At 55.9% G+C, this 19,622-nt stretch overlaps 8 protein-coding genes across 8 annotated transcripts; 3 read left to right on the forward strand and 5 right to left on the reverse strand.

Moving 5' to 3' along the window:
- Positions 1-543: 543 nt before the first annotated feature.
- BO66DRAFT_405659 (uncharacterized protein) lies at positions 544-984 on the reverse strand (the record flags this gene model as incomplete). Its single annotated transcript, XM_025648983.1, has 1 exon — positions 544-984. One exon carries the CDS (start codon positions 982-984, stop codon positions 544-546), a length of 441 nt encoding a protein of 146 aa, XP_025499171.1.
- Positions 985-2,770: 1,786 nt separating this feature from the next.
- Positions 2,771-4,642, forward strand: BO66DRAFT_475147 (peptidase M61 domain-containing protein; the record flags this gene model as incomplete). The annotated part of the gene is made up of 2 exons (XM_025653202.1): positions 2,771-3,822; positions 3,918-4,642. Exons 1-2 carry the CDS (start codon positions 2,856-2,858, stop codon positions 4,640-4,642), a joined length of 1,692 nt encoding a protein of 563 aa, XP_025499172.1. The 5' UTR covers positions 2,771-2,855.
- A 180-nt stretch (positions 4,643-4,822) lies between these two features.
- BO66DRAFT_462461 (uncharacterized protein) lies at positions 4,823-7,042 on the reverse strand (the record flags this gene model as incomplete). The annotated part of the gene is made up of 3 exons (XM_025652373.1): positions 4,823-5,382; positions 5,428-6,784; positions 6,824-7,042. The coding sequence occupies 3 exons, from the start codon at positions 7,040-7,042 to the stop codon at positions 5,003-5,005; spliced, it is 1,956 nt and encodes a 651-aa protein (XP_025499173.1). The 3' UTR covers positions 4,823-5,002.
- Positions 7,043-8,345: 1,303 nt separating this feature from the next.
- Positions 8,346-11,307, reverse strand: BO66DRAFT_359320 (putative NRPS-like enzyme; the record flags this gene model as incomplete). Its single annotated transcript, XM_025644968.1, has 3 exons — positions 10,318-11,307; positions 10,185-10,260; positions 8,346-10,131 (listed from the first exon to the last, which is right to left on the reverse strand). Coding segments are annotated over exons 1-3 (2,835 nt in total), but the record flags the coding sequence as incomplete, so codon positions are not given.
- Positions 11,308-11,911: 604 nt separating this feature from the next.
- Positions 11,912-13,880, reverse strand: BO66DRAFT_432111 (Zn(II)2Cys6 transcription factor domain-containing protein). The gene is made up of 2 exons (XM_025650622.1): positions 13,768-13,880; positions 11,912-13,711 (listed from the first exon to the last, which is right to left on the reverse strand). The coding sequence occupies exons 1-2, from the start codon at positions 13,830-13,832 to the stop codon at positions 12,106-12,108; spliced, it is 1,671 nt and encodes a 556-aa protein (XP_025499175.1). The 5' UTR covers positions 13,833-13,880; the 3' UTR covers positions 11,912-12,105.
- A 1,525-nt stretch (positions 13,881-15,405) lies between these two features.
- BO66DRAFT_334122 (uncharacterized protein) lies at positions 15,406-16,593 on the forward strand (the record flags this gene model as incomplete). Its single annotated transcript, XM_025644196.1, has 1 exon — positions 15,406-16,593. The coding sequence occupies one exon, from the start codon at positions 15,406-15,408 to the stop codon at positions 16,591-16,593; it is 1,188 nt and encodes a 395-aa protein (XP_025499176.1).
- A 1,008-nt stretch (positions 16,594-17,601) lies between these two features.
- Positions 17,602-18,231, forward strand: BO66DRAFT_415234 (zinc finger MYND domain-containing protein; the record flags this gene model as incomplete). Its single annotated transcript, XM_025649522.1, has 3 exons — positions 17,602-17,945; positions 18,006-18,093; positions 18,154-18,231. 3 exons carry the CDS (start codon positions 17,602-17,604, stop codon positions 18,229-18,231), a joined length of 510 nt encoding a protein of 169 aa, XP_025499177.1.
- A 659-nt stretch (positions 18,232-18,890) lies between these two features.
- BO66DRAFT_405666 (uncharacterized protein) lies at positions 18,891-19,606 on the reverse strand (the record flags this gene model as incomplete). Its single annotated transcript, XM_025648984.1, has 4 exons — positions 18,891-18,981; positions 19,080-19,120; positions 19,188-19,354; positions 19,474-19,606. 4 exons carry the CDS (start codon positions 19,604-19,606, stop codon positions 18,891-18,893), a joined length of 432 nt encoding a protein of 143 aa, XP_025499178.1.
- Positions 19,607-19,622: the final 16 nt, after the last annotated feature.

Raw genomic sequence — 19,622 nt, forward strand, 5'->3', positions numbered from 1 at the left:
CGACAACACGAAGTTATTCTGTCGGTCTCGTTGGGGAACGGAGATTGAAATCGCTTTCACCCCGCTACGAACCCGACCAGTACGCATCAGCAAAGGGGGGGGGGGCGGCACTAGGGCTTTCACGGTGCAAACCTGCGATTAATGCTATAATTCGAGGTGTCTATGAATGCGTAGGGTATTACATGGAGCGCAGTGATTCACTCAGAGGTGACAGCAAGAGCCAAGGTACTGGAGACAAATGTCTTGACAGACACGGTGGTGATGTGATTGTACTGTACAAAGTACGAATATCAAACAAGCGGAGAGCGGGGGAGTTGTCGGCGCCGCGTTTGCAGTAATGGCGCTGAGCAAGACGGCACGACGGAGAGACAGGAAAGCCAACGAGAGGACACTGCCTTAGTGCCTGATCTTTACACAGAACGCTACACATGATGCATCCATTGTAGCCAAACATGACATTTGATTATTCTTCATGCGTTTAGGTGTGTCGGGAGTTCTATCTGGGAGTCTCAATACATGGTTGTGTAGATCATCGCAAAAGAGTCACCGCAGCGATGGAAACAAGTATCTTGCAACCCCCAGCCTTCTAATCCTCCTATACGACATGGCGATTTCCAGAGCTTGCTGCTGAGAAAGGAAAGGCCTGCAGGACGGGCAGCGCTCGTGCTTGCACATCAGACGCCGGGAGAGCCTGCGGCAGCACAACCGCTCGTTTTTTGACCACCCCAAGCACACATGACACTGCCACCATTTGCCTGCCAGTGCGAGTGCCAGTGGCCGCAGTAATGGCACCAAAGTTGAGAAGTCACGGTTCCACACACTGTGCTTGCGTCCATGTAGCGCATTCTGAATGCTGTTCTTCTCCCACTCGGTTTGCGCCTTTGCTTTCTGCCGTGCCTCTTGCTTTGCCTTCTTCTCTGCCTCTTCCTTTGCTTTCTGCTTCGCCAGCCTTTTGGCGCGCCTCTTTTTGTTGGTTCGGCCCATGTTTAGATGGTTGATGGTATCGATCGAAGGGCTGGGAGCGGCACACAAGGTATTTTTGTGAGCGGGATGGTGGACTTGGAAGTAGATGTGGGTGTCGCAAGAAATGAGAGAGAATATGAGAAGGAATGGAAAACTGTTGGGTGGAAGAGAAAGAGCAAGCGACAAGGAGCGCTTCTTATAAATTCAATAGTGATCAAGAAGTCCTCATTCATCATCGAGATGCCAAAGGCCGGATATTTTCACTGAAGAGGGCAGAAGTACTACTGTACTCTGGAATCTAGCACACTTGCTTGGGAGGATAGCTGTTGGTACCGCATCTCAATGCTTTCACCAATGGTATCCGGAGCTGGATTCTTGAAATCCCAACAAAGGAACAAGTAAACAGGCCAGAAAAGGAGTGAAGATACGTGGACCAGTGCACACTATATTTCGATTGTCTCTCTGGCCGCCAGTGCTGATGTCTCGGGCTCTGGCAGCTGTCACACTGAAGTCCTTCCCAGAGTCATCCGCTAGACACTCAAGTGACAGTTGACTTTCCGGCGAAGGGTCAAACTCCAGGCTGGATTTGAGTGGCAGAGAATGGCGAGAATCTACGTGAGACCTGGGGCAATGATTCGTTGTCCTGGGATATTGTGAACACCGTATCCCGAACCCAGTAGACTACCGCTAAGTATTCACGGTCGTCAGTCGAGATCCGTTCTTCAACCCGATAGTACAGTTATGGTAATGGTGAGGGCCCAGGCTCATTGCCACCGTCCGGGGGCTGGGTTGTAGTTATCCCGGCGGTGGGGCTCACCAGGGAACAATCGCGCGCGTGGTAGGCACCGTTCTTCCGCGCTTCGCTGCTGGAGCTAGACGTGTCGCTTGTTGTCTGCTTAGGATGCTTGGCAGGGGACAACTCGACCAGTGCTAGGGTTCTATCAGCTTGTCTTATTACGTCGGAGTTCGATGGAATTGACGCAGGGCTCTCTCACCGTCTGGCTCCCCGCGGTCCCGTCGTTTGCCATGGAGCGTTTTCCGGGGGAGGACGCGTGAACCTTCCTTTTTTTTTTTTTTCATTTTGCTCACACTCGAGCTTGAAACAGATGCAGACGGCATGTCGACGTCAGAAGCTAGTTCGTCGTAAGATGTCGTGATGTTGCTTATGTGTATTCATACGAGTAGATGGAGAAAGGGAGTGCACCGGGGCCAGATCTTAGCGGGAAAGACCGTGAAGCTTTATAAAAGATACTCTCCAGATTCATACACTCGGCCTCTGCCGAAGTGTTCCCGCATCGAATAAAGTAGTTCTACGGTACAGTCAACCTATTGTCCTGATGTGGTGCGAGACAAAGAGGACCACAAAAGAATCATAATAATCACGTGACAGCCAGCACCCGTTAGCATCACCCTTCGTCCCTCCATCATGTTATTTATGTTTTTCTCATCTGTATTTTGCTGACTTCATTCAGTAAATCAGAGAATAGATGGTATCAAAAATGTCAACACACTGGAAAGGGGGGGTGAAGTGAAGACAACGGTAACTGAACCCATCCCCAACTGATAACGTAGTCAACGATCGACCGTGTGCACCTAGCAATGGCATGGCAGGGGTTGCGCTCACCCGGCCAATTAGTGCTGCGTCGTGGCTTGTGGCCTGCTTAGTGCTCTTATAGTGCTTACGTCGATATACTAAGTCTCGATGCAGATGCGTCACAAGAAGCAGGGATTAAGCAAGGTGAGGGGCAATTTAGAACTGGGATCTCGCATCTTTCAAAGATAAACCCTTTACCCCCACGCCGCCCACCAGCTACACCTCTCGCCTTGTCAACTAGAATCCCTAAGCGTGCCCTAAGCCAGGACTCCCACGACCCCCATCCCATCCCACCACGATGAACTACTGTCCCGAGCGACCCTCACAAAGCAGCCCCAGCACGCTCAACCTGACCATCACGCCTCACTTCACCGCCGCCGCAGAAGCCGACCGACTCTCCGTGCAACTCACCCTCCAAGCCCCGCACTGCGCGGCCCACCTCCCACTCTTCCTCTTTGAGACCTACTACGGCAACGTCCCCGCCCACCCCTACACCGAGCGCGACATCACAGCATGCGACGCCGCCGGCCCCCTCCCACTGTACTTCATCGACCCGACCAATGCAGACCAGGAATGGCGCGTCGACCGCGACACGGTCGGCGACGTGCAGCTGCGCTTCGTTGTCGGCCCACGAGCCGTGGACATCACGACGCCTGTAGGCCCGCGGGTCGACCTCCGCCGCGACCAGGGCGGGTTGATCGGCAACGGGCGGTGGTTCCTGCCTCGCCCGGCGGCCTACGACCGGATCTACCGGCACGTCGTGGCGTGGGACCTCTCGCACGCCGCGGCGGCTGCGCAGCGCACCCGCGCCGTCTGGTCGTTCGGGGAGGGTCCGGACCCGGTGGTAAAGGTCGGCCCGCCGACCGTGCTCATCGACTCGGTGTACATGGTTGGGCCGATTAAAAGTTATCCATGCAGCAGCAGCACCACCACCGTCGGTTCTCCGCCGCGCGCGCAGATCTACTGGTTCGGCGAGCTGCCCGATAACCTGCGGCGGCTCAACACCTACAACATCCAGCTGTATCCGAAACTGGCCGCGTTCTTCCGGGACCGCGAGGCGGGATCGTACCACATCTTCATCCGGCGGGTGCTTCGCGGGTTCGGGGGCCACGGGTGCCAGCAGAGTTATGTGTTGGAGTACGATGATGCAAGCCGGACGGAGACGGAGGAGGAGCTGGTGGCGCTGTTCTCGCACGAGATGGTGCACAGCTTTGTGATGATGGGGCCGGAGGCGGATGGGTATGATAATGGGTGGTTTGTTGAAGGTAAGAACCCCCAGGTTTGCAAGGTGGATGTGATCGTCTGTCGGGCAGAAAGTGTGTATGGGGTGCAATGCTCACGGGTGCGGTGATGGTGTTAGGGCTCGCACAGCTCTACTCCGCCTATCTCCCCTATCGCTTCGGTCTTCGCGGGGCGGATTATCTCCGCAATCGTGTCAATGCATACTTGAGTGCATACGGGACCAGCCCGCGCATCGGCATGGATGCGCGCGACTCGCAGACGGAATTCTACGATGACTGGTATGCCGAGTTGATTCCGTACATGCGGGGCTGCGCCTATCTGCTGCAGGTGGACGGCCGTCTGCGGAGGATAACGGGGCGGTTTGGGCGGGAGGCGGACGGTCCGCTGGATGAGATTGTCATTGATATGGCGAGGCGGTGGCGTAGTGGCCAGCGACTTCGGGCGAGCGACTGGCTGGAGTATCTGCGCCCGTTCCTGGGTGCGGGCGTCGCGGGTGAGCTGCAGGATATGCTGGGCGGGCGGGTTCTCAACTTGGGCGGGACCGTTGTGATTTATGAAGATTGGGTGCTCAGCCCTAGCGAGCAGGAGATTCTAGAGTTTGGATTCAGTTTATCCAGTGTCAATCGGCGTGTGATCTGCGGGGTCGTGGCGGGATCGAGAGCCGCCGACGCTGGCTTGGAGGACGGACTGCCGCTGGTGGCATCGTCTCGCGCCGGTCGTTGTTCCACGTCGCTGTCGGCCACGATGGATGTGGTGGTTGAACGAGGCGATGACAGGGTGCAGATCTCTTACCGGCCGCGATCGTTCGACAAGGCGAGGGTCTGGCAGTTGGAGTGGTCGTGAGCTGACCTGGGGTCTGATTCGTCGAGAATTATCGGTCATTATTAGCTTCTCCGACCCTGAACTAGGCTCCGTGATTGCTACGGAGTTGGATTTTGAAGGGTTGTGGACCGTAGGGGCATCAGTGGATCTGCGTCAGTTTTCCATGAGGCGTACATGATATCAACGCCGTCTGAGAGTGCATCGGATGCTCGGGCTCGCGGGATGCGCGGATGGCAGTCACAGAGTATAAACAACGTTACTGCCATTCAGAGCTACAAGGATCTCATCTTTACTCTTGACGTATTCAATTAATATTTGTTTCAGTGGACATGAGGTCTTCTGGTAAGAAACGCGCCAGTATCAGCACCCGGCAAGAGGGCCCTACTCCGCTGCGGCTAGCCAATCCTGAACATTCCGCCCGACTCGCGTATCCTCAACGGCGTTATTGTTGCCATAATTATTGCAGCAGTCAGCATCACTAGAGTCAGGGTAATTGGCGGAGTGGAACGAGTCGCTCTCATCATCCTCTTCTGCCTCCTGCAGCCACTTGTCTCGGAAGATGCTTTCAGGCGGCAGGCCTTCACAGTTGCGCATCACCCAGCCGAAGACTTCGCTAGATGCCGACATAGACGCATCCTGGTCCACAAGCGGCCGAAAAGGGATCTCCATCTTGGTACGGGGTTCCAGCGGCGAGACATCCCGCCCGGGAAAACATCGAGCGTCCGGCCCTCCGTCATCTAAACCACTGTCGGGTGCTGGGCCTGTATCATCCGTCCATAGTCCGTTCTGTCGAAGCCAAGACCAACAGCGGTACACAAGTCGGTGTCGGGGGCAGTGACGATGAACTCGGACCCTGATGGCCGAGTTCGCGAAGGTGGTTGTTCCCGCGGGCTCCCAGGGGCTGAAGGGGGGGCTGTCGTAGTGCAGGTCATCCTCGACCGCAGAGGGGAGGTAGAGCAGGCGCCAGGCATCGGGGCGGGTGATTTCACCGTCCGAGCACGACGAAATTGAGTATGGTCCCGTACCAGACAGATCCAGAAATGACTGTGGGCAGCCAGTCCACGCCGAAGCGCTGGGATCGAGAGGGGGGGTGCCACTTCGGACAAGATCCAGTGCGAAGGGGACGAGTCCACTCAAGGCTGCTCCTAGCCAGAGTGGCCCAAGTCGAGGACGACGCAGAGCGCACATAGCTGAGAGTACCTCGATATACCCCGGTGAGGATTTGCAAGCAAGCGCTGCGGGCAGCTCATTGAGAACAGGGTGTAGCCAGGGACTGACCTTGTTGCAGGGGACGTTGGGCTCCCAGAAGACTCCACACATGCTGGAGATCACTACATGGAAGTTGCAGCTCAAGGCCATGTAATATGGGATGTCTTTGTATAACTCGTCCGCGGTCGGTGTCCGGGCTACCGGCACTCTTATGTGAGTTCGTGCGTGAATGTCGGGCAATGTAGCCGGCACGCCATAGCAATTGTGCGTGGGCAATGTGATGGCGGTCGCTAGTGCTGCGAAAAGCTGGCCGAAGATGCCATGGTGCTCGCAAAAGTCGATGAGAAAGCCTAACGCCTGTCTGGAAGATGGCGAGACAACCGACGACCTCGTTGCTTGCGGCTGGCTGACCTTGAGCTTCGGGAACGCGACAGGCGGATCACCATCACCAGCCGTCGACCACGGCGATATAAACCGATCACCGCCAATTTGCATGATAGTGGCTCGCCAACCAGGACCCTGGGAGAGAACAGCAGCCCACCATCTTGCAGCATTCTCCTCAACGTCGCCAACGTCTATCGCATTGTCAGTATCGTCCAAGGAGGTTACCTCCGCTCGTGAGTCTGTGTAAACCAGCGTAGACTCTCCCTGCATCCTCTCAACCAGCTCGGCGGAGAAGATGTACAGCCACGCGAGGACAAGCACGGTAATGATGTTGCGCTGGACGCCTGGTTTGTCAATGTCATGTCGATCCCCGGAGAAGGCAACATTCCCAAAACGCAGAGGCGTGGGGCGTTGCACGCCAATTGGCAGCGAAGCAGCCCGCGTCTTTTGCTGCCCACCCACTCCACAATCTCCACCCACTTCAACTTCCCAGGTGGCTTGAGCTCTCAGGTACAATATTCCGTTGGATGAGAAAGTTGACAGCGATGCTTGCCGATCGTGGAGGTGATTCTAAGGAACAGATGGGACATGTTTTAATAACTCTCTAACCCCGAGCGCTTGTGGGGCTATCCCACCCTCGTATTTTGCGACGGCAGTGTGGGCTAAAGAATGCCAGTACAACCGGGCCTGGTGTAGAGACTCATCCAAGGCGCGCGGAGTTAGTCTAAGAAACTCTGTCTGCTTGGTGCTGCTGGCGGTATTAGCGCGGGGAGACTGAGAATGAAATGAATAACCATCCAACCCTTTCTTGCTGTGTTTTGTGTCCATCTCGAGTGGAAGATTGAACCCAGAGATTACTCGTTGAAGCATGCTTGTCGGGGAGTGTCAGCAAGTGCGAGTGCTTCAATAGGCCTGGGAAGCGCTGGGAAAAAGAAGAAGAAAAGTATGACATGTCATGCAAAGGAAGGGCACAAAGAGAGCCCTGTGTGTAGCCGAAGTGGATGAGATGCGTAGGTTCTGTACCGTACTGTAACGTTACCATTCAAGACATCATATACCCTGGCCGTGGTATCCGTCTCTTAATCACAGTCAGAGGGTTGCAGGATGGCTGGAAAGGAAAGCACTTGAGTGTACAAGGTATAAGCAATGTGAGGACTCAAGAGTGTACTATATGAAACAGTTTCTTGCTTCTTTGGTGGTTCTTGGGTGGTTGGATTGGTTGAACTATCTGAGTTCTCAACTTGGAAGATGTGCAACGCGCTTGGTGAATCGCCTCGGATCACGTGGGCTGGATTACTCAGGAACGCCGACAAATTGAACATGCTCGAGTATAAACAAACGTCTCAGCCTGACATGTGTTACATATCATATTGGGCATGACAAACATCTCATTTCATTCCTTGGGCGGGGGCCGGACTGGGCGGCTGCACAGCAACTAATGATATCGTAGTAGATTTGAGTTCGATAATAACTAAGATTCCTACTCTACTGTGAAGCTATGATCATTTTGATCAAGGACCAAAGCCCAAAGAATAATTATGTGTGGGGTGTTTATTAGGCATCACGATGCGAATACCCCAGCATTGAAGAAATCAAATCCTCTGTATCCTTCGTATCCTGAAAAGTAGAATGCATGCTAGATAGGAAGCTCTATATAATATAGGTAATCCTTTTCCTTAAAATTCCAACCTCAACAGATACCGTATCGACTGAGAAGACCATAACCCCCTCAGAAACCCCACTGCTGGCACCAATGCCGCATCAACTCCGGGGTAACAGGCAGCACCCCGCGCATCGTGGGACTCGCCGCCTCCGTGCGGGCCGTCTCGAACCCCTTCGCCCGGGCGGTCGTCTGCCGCGCCGCCTCGCGGTACGTACTCAACAACTTCACGCCGGGATTAACCTCCGCGTCCTCGGCCGCCATCGACGCCAGACTGGCCTCCAACGCATCCACCCACTCCTCAAACGGAACCACACTCTTGATGCGGTCGCCGTAGAACTCGCACAGCCCCGGCACCAGACCAGCCCAATCGACGGCATGGGGATTGATGGCGTGAAAGTAAGCCGTGCCTTGCTCAGCACTTTCTCCATCAACCATCAAACCATCCTGCGACCCCTTCTCCCCCTCCACCACCCCCGAAACCTCCATAATCACCCCCGCCACATCCTCGACACACATCCACCCGCCCGCCGCCACCAAACCCCCAAGTGTGCTCGGCAAAAGCCCCAGGTACAACGAGCTGCGAACCAAGCTGGGCACCCACTCGCGCACATTCCACATCCCCCGTTCCCCGCGGGGCCCTCCGACCTGTCCGACGCGGATGATCTTGCAGGGCACGCCAGACACCCGACTGGCCGTCTCCAGCACCCGACTGGCCACGAGCTTGGACTGGCCGTATCCGCCGACCGCGTAGTCCCACTCCTCGAAACCCTGTTCCGGGATGGCTGTGTCCGGGGAGGGCCAGTTGGCGAGGGTGCTGACGCTGGAGATGAAGCTGATCGGGATGTGGTTGGGAGATGCAAGGCTGAAGTCGAGCAGGTGGCGGACGCCGCGGATGCTGGGCTCGAAGGAGGAGAGGGCGAGGTTGAAGTTGACGGGCCAGGCGTTGTGGATTATTTGGTCGACGGTTTGGGTGAGCGCGGTGTAGAGGGTGGGTGGGAGGGCGAGGGTCGGGTGGGTGAGGTCCGCGGTGTGGAACTCCACGCGCGAGAAGTCGGTGGGGAGGGAGAGCGTGCTGTGCGTGGTTTGTTGGCGGGTCGCGGCGTTGGGGTCGCGGTTGAGGCAGATGATCTTGTGGATGTTGGGGTTGCGGAGGGCGGTCGAGAGGAGGTAGGGGCCTAGGGTGCCGGTGGTGCCGGTTAGGAGGAGGGTTTGTGGGGGGTTGCGGGAGAGGGGTTTGGTGGGGTCGACCGCGGGGAGGGTTGCGGTGTATTTCTCTACGAGGGTGGTGTAGAGGGTTTCGTCTGTGGGGGAGGGCTGGAGTGTGGATGAGGGTGTGCTGGTGGTAAGGGAGTAGGCGTAGGTGGCGAGCTGGGAGATGGTCGGGTGGGTGTAGATGGTTTGGGCGTCAATGGCTCCGCTATCGGAGAGAGGGGTTGCTTTCTCCAGGCTCGCCCGCAGTGACCGGGCCAGCTGGATGGCCTGGAGGGAGTCTGCGCCAGCGGAGAAAAAGTCCTGGTCGGCGCAGAGCGTGGGCAGCTTGAGCACGCTATGCACCAGCTTACGCACTGAGTCCTCGAATTTCTCGCTGGAGGTTAAGTCGACGTCCACTGCCACCACAGACGCGTCGCTGCTGGCTGCGAAGATGCGCTCGATGTCCTCGGCGTAGACCTTGACGACCATGGCACGCTGGATGGTGCCCTTGCCCGCCCGCGGGAAGGGCCGTTCCGCATCGGAGAGGAAGATGTAGTCCCGCGAGATGCGGCCGTGGGCGACCGTCTCGATGTTGACTTTCTCCACGATCGGCCACACTTCATCGAGGAATTGCTGCCTCTCCTGTTCGCTCGTCGGATGCTGCGCCGGCTCGATGATCAGCGCAGCGTGGAAGTAGTTGCTGCCGACGACCTGTGCACCCCGCACCCCCGGGTGGCCCATCACGGCGCCTTCGATGGTCGTCGGGTTGAGTTTCTCGCCGTTGGAGAAGATGATGATGTCGTCCGCTCGGCCGACGTAGGTCCAGTGGTTTGGGAGGGTGGGATGAGGGCGATACAGGTCCTTCGTGCTGAACTCCTGCAACTCTGGGAAAGCGTAGAAGCAGCCCTGCAGACCGGGGTGGCTTTTGTCCTTGCGCACGATCACTTGCTCGTAGGTGTCCTCACCGAACGGGCGCCATTCGATGCCCATCAGCTCCGTGGGAACGATGAACCAGGGCCACAGGGTGGCATCGGGTTGGTTGTAGTAGGGCATGTAGATATACCTGACATATTCAGTGAGCAATTGTTGTCCGCACCGCGAGCAAACTCCACTTACTCGGTCGAGCCAATGGCGTTGACCAACCTCACACCATGACTTAACAGATGGTTGGCGGGATCTGGAGCGACGGGGCCTAAAGGTAGAGGAGCCGGTTAGCAATTATCCTCATATGGGAAAAGGCTGTACACACCCCCTGCAAATCCCACTGCATGGAGCTTCTTCAACTCCTCGATCGCTACGTCCGACCGCGACATCTGTTCCAAGACTGCCGGCGGCATCAGCGTAAACCCTGCGTCCGTGTTCTGCAACCAGTCCACCACATTGTCGCCGGTGATGGGTACGGAAGGATCCCGAAACGCGATCGGCGCATCGTAGTAGAATGCCATCAAGATCGTCGGCGCGATGCCTGCAGTGTGAAACAAAGGAAAAATATTAAGGTAACGCTTGTTGGGGAACTTGGCCCAGGTCGCCAGCCAAGGCAGATTGCCCTCGTACTCCGGGACATAGCGATGGAGGTCGTTCAGGGCGAGCGTGCCCTGATGGATGACGACCGGCTTCGGCAGCCCGGTACTGCCGCTCGTGTGCAGCACCACAAAGGGATCCCATTCGGCCTCCTCGAAGGTCTTGGTGTAGGGGAACGGTGCGACCTCCGTGCTCACCCATTCGTCCCATGGCGCGACGGCCACGCGCTTCATTCCGCAGCGCCTCTCGACCCACGGTTGCACCATCGCGGCGTTTTGTGCTTCGTGAAAGAGCAGGTTGCAGTCGGTTTTCTCGAAGAGATTCAGCTGTGCTTCGACCGAATTCCGCGGCGAGATGAAGAGTGCCTGGTAGCCGGCTTTGACGGCGCCGGTTGCGAAGATCGGATACCGCGGGTCCTCCAGACCGATGTAGGCGACGGTGGGAAACGTCCCGGGGGTCGGAGTGCCACCCTCCTTGGTGAGCATGTGCGCTACGTAGTTGACGGCGTTGGCGACCTGCGCCCAGCTGACGCGTTTCCATCCCGCCTGGGGATTGCCGTTGCTGCGAGGAACGGACAGACACTCGGCATCGGGAGTTGCGCTGGCCGTCGCATCGATGACATGCAGGATGAGACGTTTGCCGCACTCCCCTCCCAGGAGTGGCGTGGCGGCGGAGTCCGTGTAGGTGCCAAAGACGTTCATGGTGAATGAGACCCCTCGTGTATGTTGGAATTCTCAATTATCTTGTGGCAGAGACACACCCATTGTGGGAGGGGGAGGGCACGAATGCAAATATAGTCGTATAGTCCCGGCGACTCCGTGTTTGGTGGGGCAAAAGCGCTGCAAGCGTTGTAGATGATAAGCTGCCACATCAAGTGGCTTAGGGTTCAGCTGCGCCATCACAACTCGGCTGCTGCTGGCGGTTGCCGAGATTTGCCTGTTCGAGCAAGGCGGACTTGGTTGCTCCAATGGTCTACTGATGTGGCGTTGCGCCGTTGCGAGAAGCTGAGAAATAGCGTGGGATTAAGTTACGAGTTCACTCAAGTTCATGGAAGGGCGGGCAAGATTAGCCGAGACACAAACCATTGGGACTCGGGAACGATTCAGCTGTACGCCGTATTATCTTTGCCAAGCAAGAGCTGTAAAGCGTGACAAAACCACAGTTTTGCTGCCTATTCATAAAAGGATACGGTATGTACAGTACATGATACTCGGGTTTGACAAAACGTATGTATCTTGAGACTCGGTCGGAAGACCACCCCCTCGGCAGTATGGAGAGACTTGAAAATGTAGAATACCACACCCGTATCATGGATGGTGGTCACACTGAGCCAACTCAGTGTGGGATCTGGAAGGTCGAAGGAACACCGAGGCACGGCCCGCCGTTGGGATCCATGTTTGTCACCGAATCTCCAGATCTCAGGAAGTGGGCCCCGGCAACAAAGTCCGCGAGTAAAATCAGCAAATCAGCAAATCGGCAAATCAGGCGCGAAAGATAGTACACCAGTAAACTGCAGTCACAGGGTGCTAGACCCCTCAATCCTTTTCATTCTCGCTACCGACCCCCAGTGGTCATGCATCTGATCTAGTGCGGATAACATTTGCGCTGATCTCTCCCGGTCTTCTTCATTGTCATTGGAGCTGACCGACCGCATGTGCTCTAATATCCGATCGGCTTCTGTTTCAACCAGCTCTTCCACCGCTTCCAAGCAGCTTTTCACCGGCTGATGCGAGGCCAGTCCCAGCGACGCCACTAGGTCGGCCCGAACTCGAACCCTCAGTTGGGCGCGAATCAAATGTTCCAGCCGGGCGGCCATCAGCGGCGCGCTGAACGGGCCTTCCTGGTGGGGCCAGGCGTAATGCGCCTGAAGGGCCTCCCACCGGACGGAGAGGTCCTGACAGCCGTCGCCCACCAATAAGATCGTCGGCAGCACGCCCATATCGACCAGCAACGTAGGTCGCTGTGGAAAGCGGGCAAGGAAGCGTTGGTTCCGATGGAGCAGATCGCGATACTGCGGTGTGAACCGCTGCAGCGCCGCCAGGTCTCCGTGGAGGGGCCCCGTCTGCAAGCCGAGACCGACGGCCGTCAGCCAGATCTCGAGCACCTCGGCCCCACGCTGATCCTTCGGGCTGAGCCTACTGTTGTCTTGCTCCATGCGGAAGGCGCGCCAAAAATGCCGGGCGCGGTGGTATTGCGCCGTGAGACTGGCTTGCTCCGCCAAGACGGGCGCGGCGGCAGCAGACTGGAGTTCCGCTGGGGACATCCGCCAGCACTGCCGGATGAACTTGAAAAAGCGGTTGTAGAGGGGCTCCAGCATGTGGCGGGCGGAAGAAACGGTGTGTGGGCCTTTAGAATGCGAGGACCATGACGGCCATGTAGGGTCTACTGCCGGTTGGACCGCCACCTTCGATCCTCGAGACGCGTCTTCTGGGCTGCTGCTAGCGTCACTGCCCTCACCCATAAACAAGCGATCACTGCCAATCTGGGTATCCAGATGTCGGAAGGCATGCAGCCAAAAGAGATGAAGCGGCTGACCGGCACTGCTGGTTGAGAGCGTATCTTCATCCAGAATTCGCAGGCCAGCACGGATATGCTGCACGGCAGTCCCGAACTCCTGCCGTACCACGTCCATGATAGTGAACAACAGACAGCAGAGTAATGTCACCTCCCGCATCTGTGGGTCCCGTGGATTCCGTCGACGCAGGCAGGCGAAGGACCTCGTGGACTGTGCGACCGCCATCAATTCCCAGACGGTGGACCCGCCCATCAACCCAGGCTCGATGTGCTGGTGCACCGCGCCTAAGGCAACGACAGCATGCCAGACCGCGGGTTCCCGGCGCACCGTCTGCAGCACAAATTGCTCCCATATCAGAGAGTCGAAGTAGCTGAGCACGTCGGGAATCGTGCGGGCTTGCACAAAGCCAAAGCAGCGGCGCTCATCGGAGGTACTGGCCCACGGGACGGTGACTGCGACCGGAGGCGACAGTGGCAGTCGCTCGGAATGGCGCGTTCGTGTCGTGGGGAGAAGCAGCCGATGGGCATCATAGCCGTCGCATTGCCGTCCAGTCGAGGTGCAATTTTGGCACTTGCCTGGGGTTTCGTCGCACTTCACGTGGCGGGCCCTGCCGTTAAGTGTCAGCCTATTCGCTGCCTGGTCGACTACTGGCTACCTGCGTACCGGCACGTGCGACAGCCCGTTTTCGACCGTTTCAGTCGGGCGCGGCGGGTTCTTCCCCGGTTCATCACAGAGTGCGGACGGGATGTGGGGGGTTAAATAGCTTGAGAATAGAGGAGGTGGTGGAAGAAGAGACGTTGCGTAAGATCTTGGAGAGAGGAGAAAAGAAGCCATCGCTAAATCAGGCAAAGCAGCAGTCACTAGAAGAGACTAGACAGGGATCTATGATGATCTGCACCCTTTCGTTGCCGAGGCATGACTCGATGCAGCAGCAAAGCCCAACAGCTCTGACTGCAGGTTTTGGTGGAGCACTGAAGAGAGAGGAGGAAGCATACATGGTCACCGATGGTCTAACTACCTAAGGATTGGTCGCAGACTGAGAATGACTCGGTGTTTATATGGTCAGGCAGTGGGTGCTATCAGTCACTCAAGTGACGTGCCGAGGCGGGGCCTTTGTCTCGGTCAATGCTTTGAGAGAAAATATATAGTCGACTTGTCAGAAGCAGCAAATTATACAACCTGTCGACTCATGTTTCTAACTTGAGATTATGCTCTTCGACTGGAATGTCCAAGAGTTGCTTCCTTGCCTCTTATGCTTGTTTTTGTTTTTCAAGTGCTACGGGGTACGGAGTATGTTAACAACTGAGCCTATGACTAACTCTCAATTTGCCTTTCTCGCTGAGCCAGTGATTGTTGGAAGCGGGAAGCAGTTCTGAAACTTGGGTTGGAGTTCCAATTGCCCGGTTTTAATGGGTGCCGCATAATCGATGTTGCCTGATGTCGGCTGGTAATTCGAATTGTCTGAACTGCTGCTGTGTTTGGTGTTATCAATCTCCGGGAACACTAAATCATTGCTAGTCGACTTGTCTCGAGTATATATCTACTTAGTGGTACTATGTAGATTATCTGACCACTAAGATATTCCAAGTGGTCCACATGTACTCGTACGACCAGCCTGCCGAATTGACCAAGTTATGGCACGGCCCGAGCGATCAGCATGTGCCGGGTCTGCACAAGGTAACTTACTCCGATACCGCCGTTAGATGACGCAGCTCCCATACTCAAGTCCGGGCTTTGAGTGGACGGGAAGATTATTTACGCGCGTGGGCCCACTGATCGTAGTCCTCACAACTCAATGCAGGAAAGCTTCCGCAAACCAGGCGCGGCAGAGAGACCGGATGCTGCTATAGATCCTACCTTATCCAGGTTAGAGTACAGCCATTACCACATTTCCCAGTCCATGCCGAGGGAAACCTCGGACTTAATCTTCGCAAGGAACCCCAGCCGACCTTATAGGTGGTTATAAGTATGGACAAGGGTATTCCTGCAGGTACGACAGATTGACAAGCATATCCCGGTCTGCGAACATCTTTCTTGCTTGCCTTTTCACTTCTATTGCCTCGAAGATCGATGCCCTCATTCAAGCAGTCCGCCCTCGCGGCTCTGGCCGGTCTCGGCCTCTCTGCTAGCGCCAGCTCCAGTGCTTCCAGCCAATGGCCTACCCAGTTCACGCATACCTCGCTGGGCAATTTTAGCCTTCCCATTCCCTCCTTGGTGACCTTCGGCACAGGTGTCATTGGCGGTCTCTTTCGTCCCCTTGCCAGTGCTGATCCAGCCAAGGCTCGGATCGGCATCCTCGTCATGCATGCCGAGCAGGATTACACCACCTTTTACCCCTGCAGTGAGCTGCCCGTCCGTGGATACACCACCCTCTGCTTGAACAACGCTCAGAGCAAAACTGGTCTCATGAATGACCTCGACTTCGAGACGATGATGACGGACGTCGGAACAGGAGTGCAATTCCTGCGCAACTTGACCGACATTGACCAGGTGATCATCTGGGGTCACTCCGGCGGCGGTGCGATGATGGCCGCGTATCAGAACGTGGCCGAGAACGGAGCCTCTGCCTGCAACGGCACTGAAAAGCTGTACCCCTGCTCCAGCGCGATGGATGGCTTGCCCGCTGCCGACGGAGTGCTGCTCATCGATGCCAACTTTGGCCTGTCCACCATGACTCTGCTGTCTCTCAACCCTGCCATCACCAACGAGACCACCGGAGCCGATATCAACTCCGAGCTGAACTTGTACAGCGCGGCCAACGGCTGGACCGAGAACGGGGCCAACTACACCACCACCTTTGTGCGGGAGTTCTTGGCTGGCGTTGCCGCCCGGTGGAACCGCATTCTGGCCTCTGCGACCGAGCGCAACGAACTCATTGCCGCCGGTAACGGAGACTACAGCGATGATGAAGGATTGGTCATCCCCGACGCCAACTACCTCGGCTTCAACAACAAACTCATCACCCAGGACGTGCGCTATCTGGCGCACACTATCTACAAGTGGCCTCTCCTGCACAAGGACGGCAGTAACACCACCCAGGTTGTCCCATCTGTTCGCGTCGCGTCGGCCGGCATTCCCAGCATGGTCGACTCCTTCTACGATGGAGCGCTCAAAACCACCATCACCCGGTTCCTGTCGACCTTTGCTATCCGCGTCGATGCTGAGAACTTCCGGGTCACCGCGGATAACATCACTGGTGTCGACTGGACCTCGTCGCAGACTGCTCCCATTGGCAGTGTTCCTGGCATCTCTAAGCCCCTGCTGACCATGGGTAACACGGGTCACTACGAGTACCTCAACGCCGAGAAGATCTACCTGGCTGCTACCACCAAGGACAAGTCGATTGCCTTTACCGAGGGAGCCCAGCACACCATTGACACCTGTACCGCCTGCGAGAGCTACCCTGGACAGTACGGTGACACTGTCAAGACTGCTTTCAACTTCATGGACAAGTGGCTGAGCCAGCCCGGTCGTTTCATCTCTGCCTAAGGGATGTCACCACGTTGGCGGCAACCTGACACCCCATGCCTCATTGGATGCTGTACACCGATACTAATGTATAGCAATATCTGAGTAATACATCACCTGTGTCCACCATAGACCAATTGCTCTCAGTTTCGAGACGATAGGTCATGGGATTGTACTGTATAATAATTAGTGTTCCATAATAGACCATCCAGTCTAGCTCAGAGCGTACAAGATCGTATTCCTCGCAGAGTGCTTCATGTAAGAGTATGTCCTTGAAGCTGAAACCTGCTGAGCCCAGAGAAAAGGGAATGCATGACAAAAGGTTCCTGGAGGAGTTTCCACATGCTGTGTTCTTCACGAGGCCGTTAGTACGGATCTTCTCGGGTATGAGCGGGGTGTGTCTTCGCCTAATAGAAGTCAGTATCTCTTGATGATTGTCAAGCATTGATTGAGTGACCTTTTATCCAGCGTCCTCTTCTGACTGCCATACTCGATTGTTGATGTCTAGCTCGCATTGACTGAGATTTGACGCCTGGGCTGTGCATCCAGAAGCAGCCACCGATGCAAACACCTTTGTTTGTATTGCTACCTTTGATCTCACTTCTTCCTCTCACTTTCTCGCTCTCCTTCCCTTCTTTCCTCCTCAACCTCACTTGCCTTTCCCATCCACCCGACGTGTTTATTATCGCTCTTCGTGTTCCTTTTAATCGATATCTTTCAACTATCTCCCACGACTTACGGTGTAATCTTCCCCTACTGTCAAACCTACCGACCGCCATCATCATGGGTCGCTGGGGATGGCGTAAGTGGCAACCTCACTGTCTTCCTTTTGTGATTTTCTATCCTCAGACCAATGAAGCTAACCTCTTCGCTCCCCCGTCGTCAGGCCTCTTCGAAGGCGATCGGGACCTGGACCTCCTCAGCGATATGCTCCACTATACGGGTCAGGCCGACAAGAAATGGTTCTGGAATCTGGAGGACACAATCCTGGGCCCCGAGACCGCCACCACGCCCGCCGCCAGAGCACACATGCTGCGACATGAGGTCCTGCCCTATATCCGCCAGAAGCTCGACACCGATGGCCTCGGGGAACAGATGCTCGCTGCGTGTCGCGCCAAGGAGGGAGACAAGGAGCTCTTCGACCCCCCAAAGTACACAACCATTCTCATGGGGGCTTTGATCATGCGGGCCGGCGGCCAGATCAGTCCTGCCTCCTTGGAGCATCTCCGTGCGCTGGTCTCACAGGTGACCTGCAACACGCGCTACGTGTTGCCCTTGGCTGACGAGGCGTTTCGCTCGCCGGGTCGCGCGCAGTTCTTGGCTGCTCTGTACCATTACCAGGCTGGGGTGCCACGGAGCTTCGAAGTGCTGAGGTAAGTTATTCTTCTTCGTTGCTGGCGTATGTGTTGTTGACACTGATGATGCTTGTGCAGCTGCTTCCACTGTGGACAGATCGAGTCGGATGTCGGACACGCGCTTCGCAGGTGCGGCAGGTGCAAGGAGGCTTGGTATTGTGACAAGGTTAGTTGATGGATCTCCGGTGCAACGATATGAAATATGTGCCTGATGTCTCTTGGGCAGGACTGTCAACGCGGTCACTGGCGCGACCACAAGCACAGCTGTGTCCCCATGGACGAGCGTTGTATGCTTAACGTCTAGATAATGGATGCTGGGGTTTCCGCCATCTGTTTGTGGTTATGTTCTCAGCTGCATAAGTCAGTGTGGAGGACGGGATTTGCTGCTGGGAAGGTTGGGTTGTGTCTTTCTGAAACCTGTTCCAGGATGCGCCTTCCGGCTTTGTAAGAGTAGCAAAGATCATGATGATCATGTTATTGTATTTGTGTCTTTGCTTGACATGCGCGTTGATCTCTGCTGACGACAGTTGCGCTGTGGTCCTTTTAAGCATGTGTGTAGTAGGCTGCCAGGTCTTCGTACCACATTCAACAGCATTCTGGGTCGTCGGGTCCCAGCGGTCTTAGGCACACGAGTTCCTCGCAGCGCGTGGTTAAGCTGTCTGTACCCCATAAATACATGTCAAAGAATATACTTCATTCTGGTGTGTTGGCTGTGGAACGTCTGTTGTTCTTCCACGTGTGGCCACGACAGTTGGGGAGAAGATTCCTGCTGGTGTTCTTGTAGAAAGTGGTTCCCCCTCACTTACTTTCCAATCTTCTTCTTCCTGTCCCTCTCACACACTCAAAGCATTGGAAACACATAAAGGAGACTGGGAACGGCCGCTGAAGCCGTTGTGTTGCAACATTTAATATACATCTTGGGAGTTAGAGGGCGTACAGGCATGTTCTTGGTCTCGACCACCTTCATAGCTGAGCCGCAATAGGCGGGCTGAGACTCTCACGAGGCTCCTTAGGGTAATGGAACATGAATTGAATTGAATTGAATCTCACACACCTGTGGAGTATTACAACATATCTCCTATATCCACAACGAGAACCAAGCATGCAAGCAGTGATGGACCCCGGGACCCTTGCGAGTGCTATCGTTCATACCGACCAGATCTCACACGGGCGACACAAAACGTCCAGTTACACTGTCGACATGTCTCGAGTCGACCATTCACTCTGGGCGATTGCCCCTGTTTCCTTGCTAACTCCTACCAGGGGATACCCAGTCCTCCCGCCCCACAGAATCTCCGCTTGACTATCCGCCTGCTTGTCTTTCTGGTCACGCAGTAGGCCCCGACACGTTCCCGAGCAGCCAATCCACAATTCCATTACTCCCAGCCCCTCACCGTGGGTCGATGACTTCACCCAGATGAACGCCCCTGTCGGGTTGAAACTGATAGTCTGGGGGCTGGAGAGCTATCGCGTTGATGACGATTCGATCAGCCCATGGCTAGATTGCAGATTCTCCGGCAGAAGAATGATACGATGGGTAACCCACTGTTTGAGCCTCCTTGGCCGTGATGGACCCCGCTCGAGGCATGGCGGAGCCCTGGTGTGTCGTTGACGATTGGCCTGGCGAGCGCCAGAGAGGCCAGCGCGGAGAGCATGAAAATGATCAGACTGAGATTCATGGTCGCGGTCTAGGAA

This window comes from Aspergillus aculeatinus (assembly GCF_003184765.1).
Source record: "Aspergillus aculeatinus CBS 121060 unplaced genomic scaffold BO66scaffold_65, whole genome shotgun sequence".
Lineage (NCBI taxonomy): Eukaryota > Fungi > Ascomycota > Eurotiomycetes > Eurotiales > Aspergillaceae > Aspergillus > Aspergillus aculeatinus.

Excerpts from the sequence above, each read along its gene's own strand:
- BO66DRAFT_432111 (XM_025650622.1), bottom strand. The coding sequence starts at position 13,832 with ATGAACCGGGGAAGAACCCGCCGCGCCCGACTGAAACGGTCGAAAACG. Across the intron at positions 13,712-13,767 it reads ACGGGCTGTCGCACGTGCCG|GGCCCGCCACGTGAAGTGCG; the intron begins GTACGCAGGTAG and ends ACTTAACGGCAG.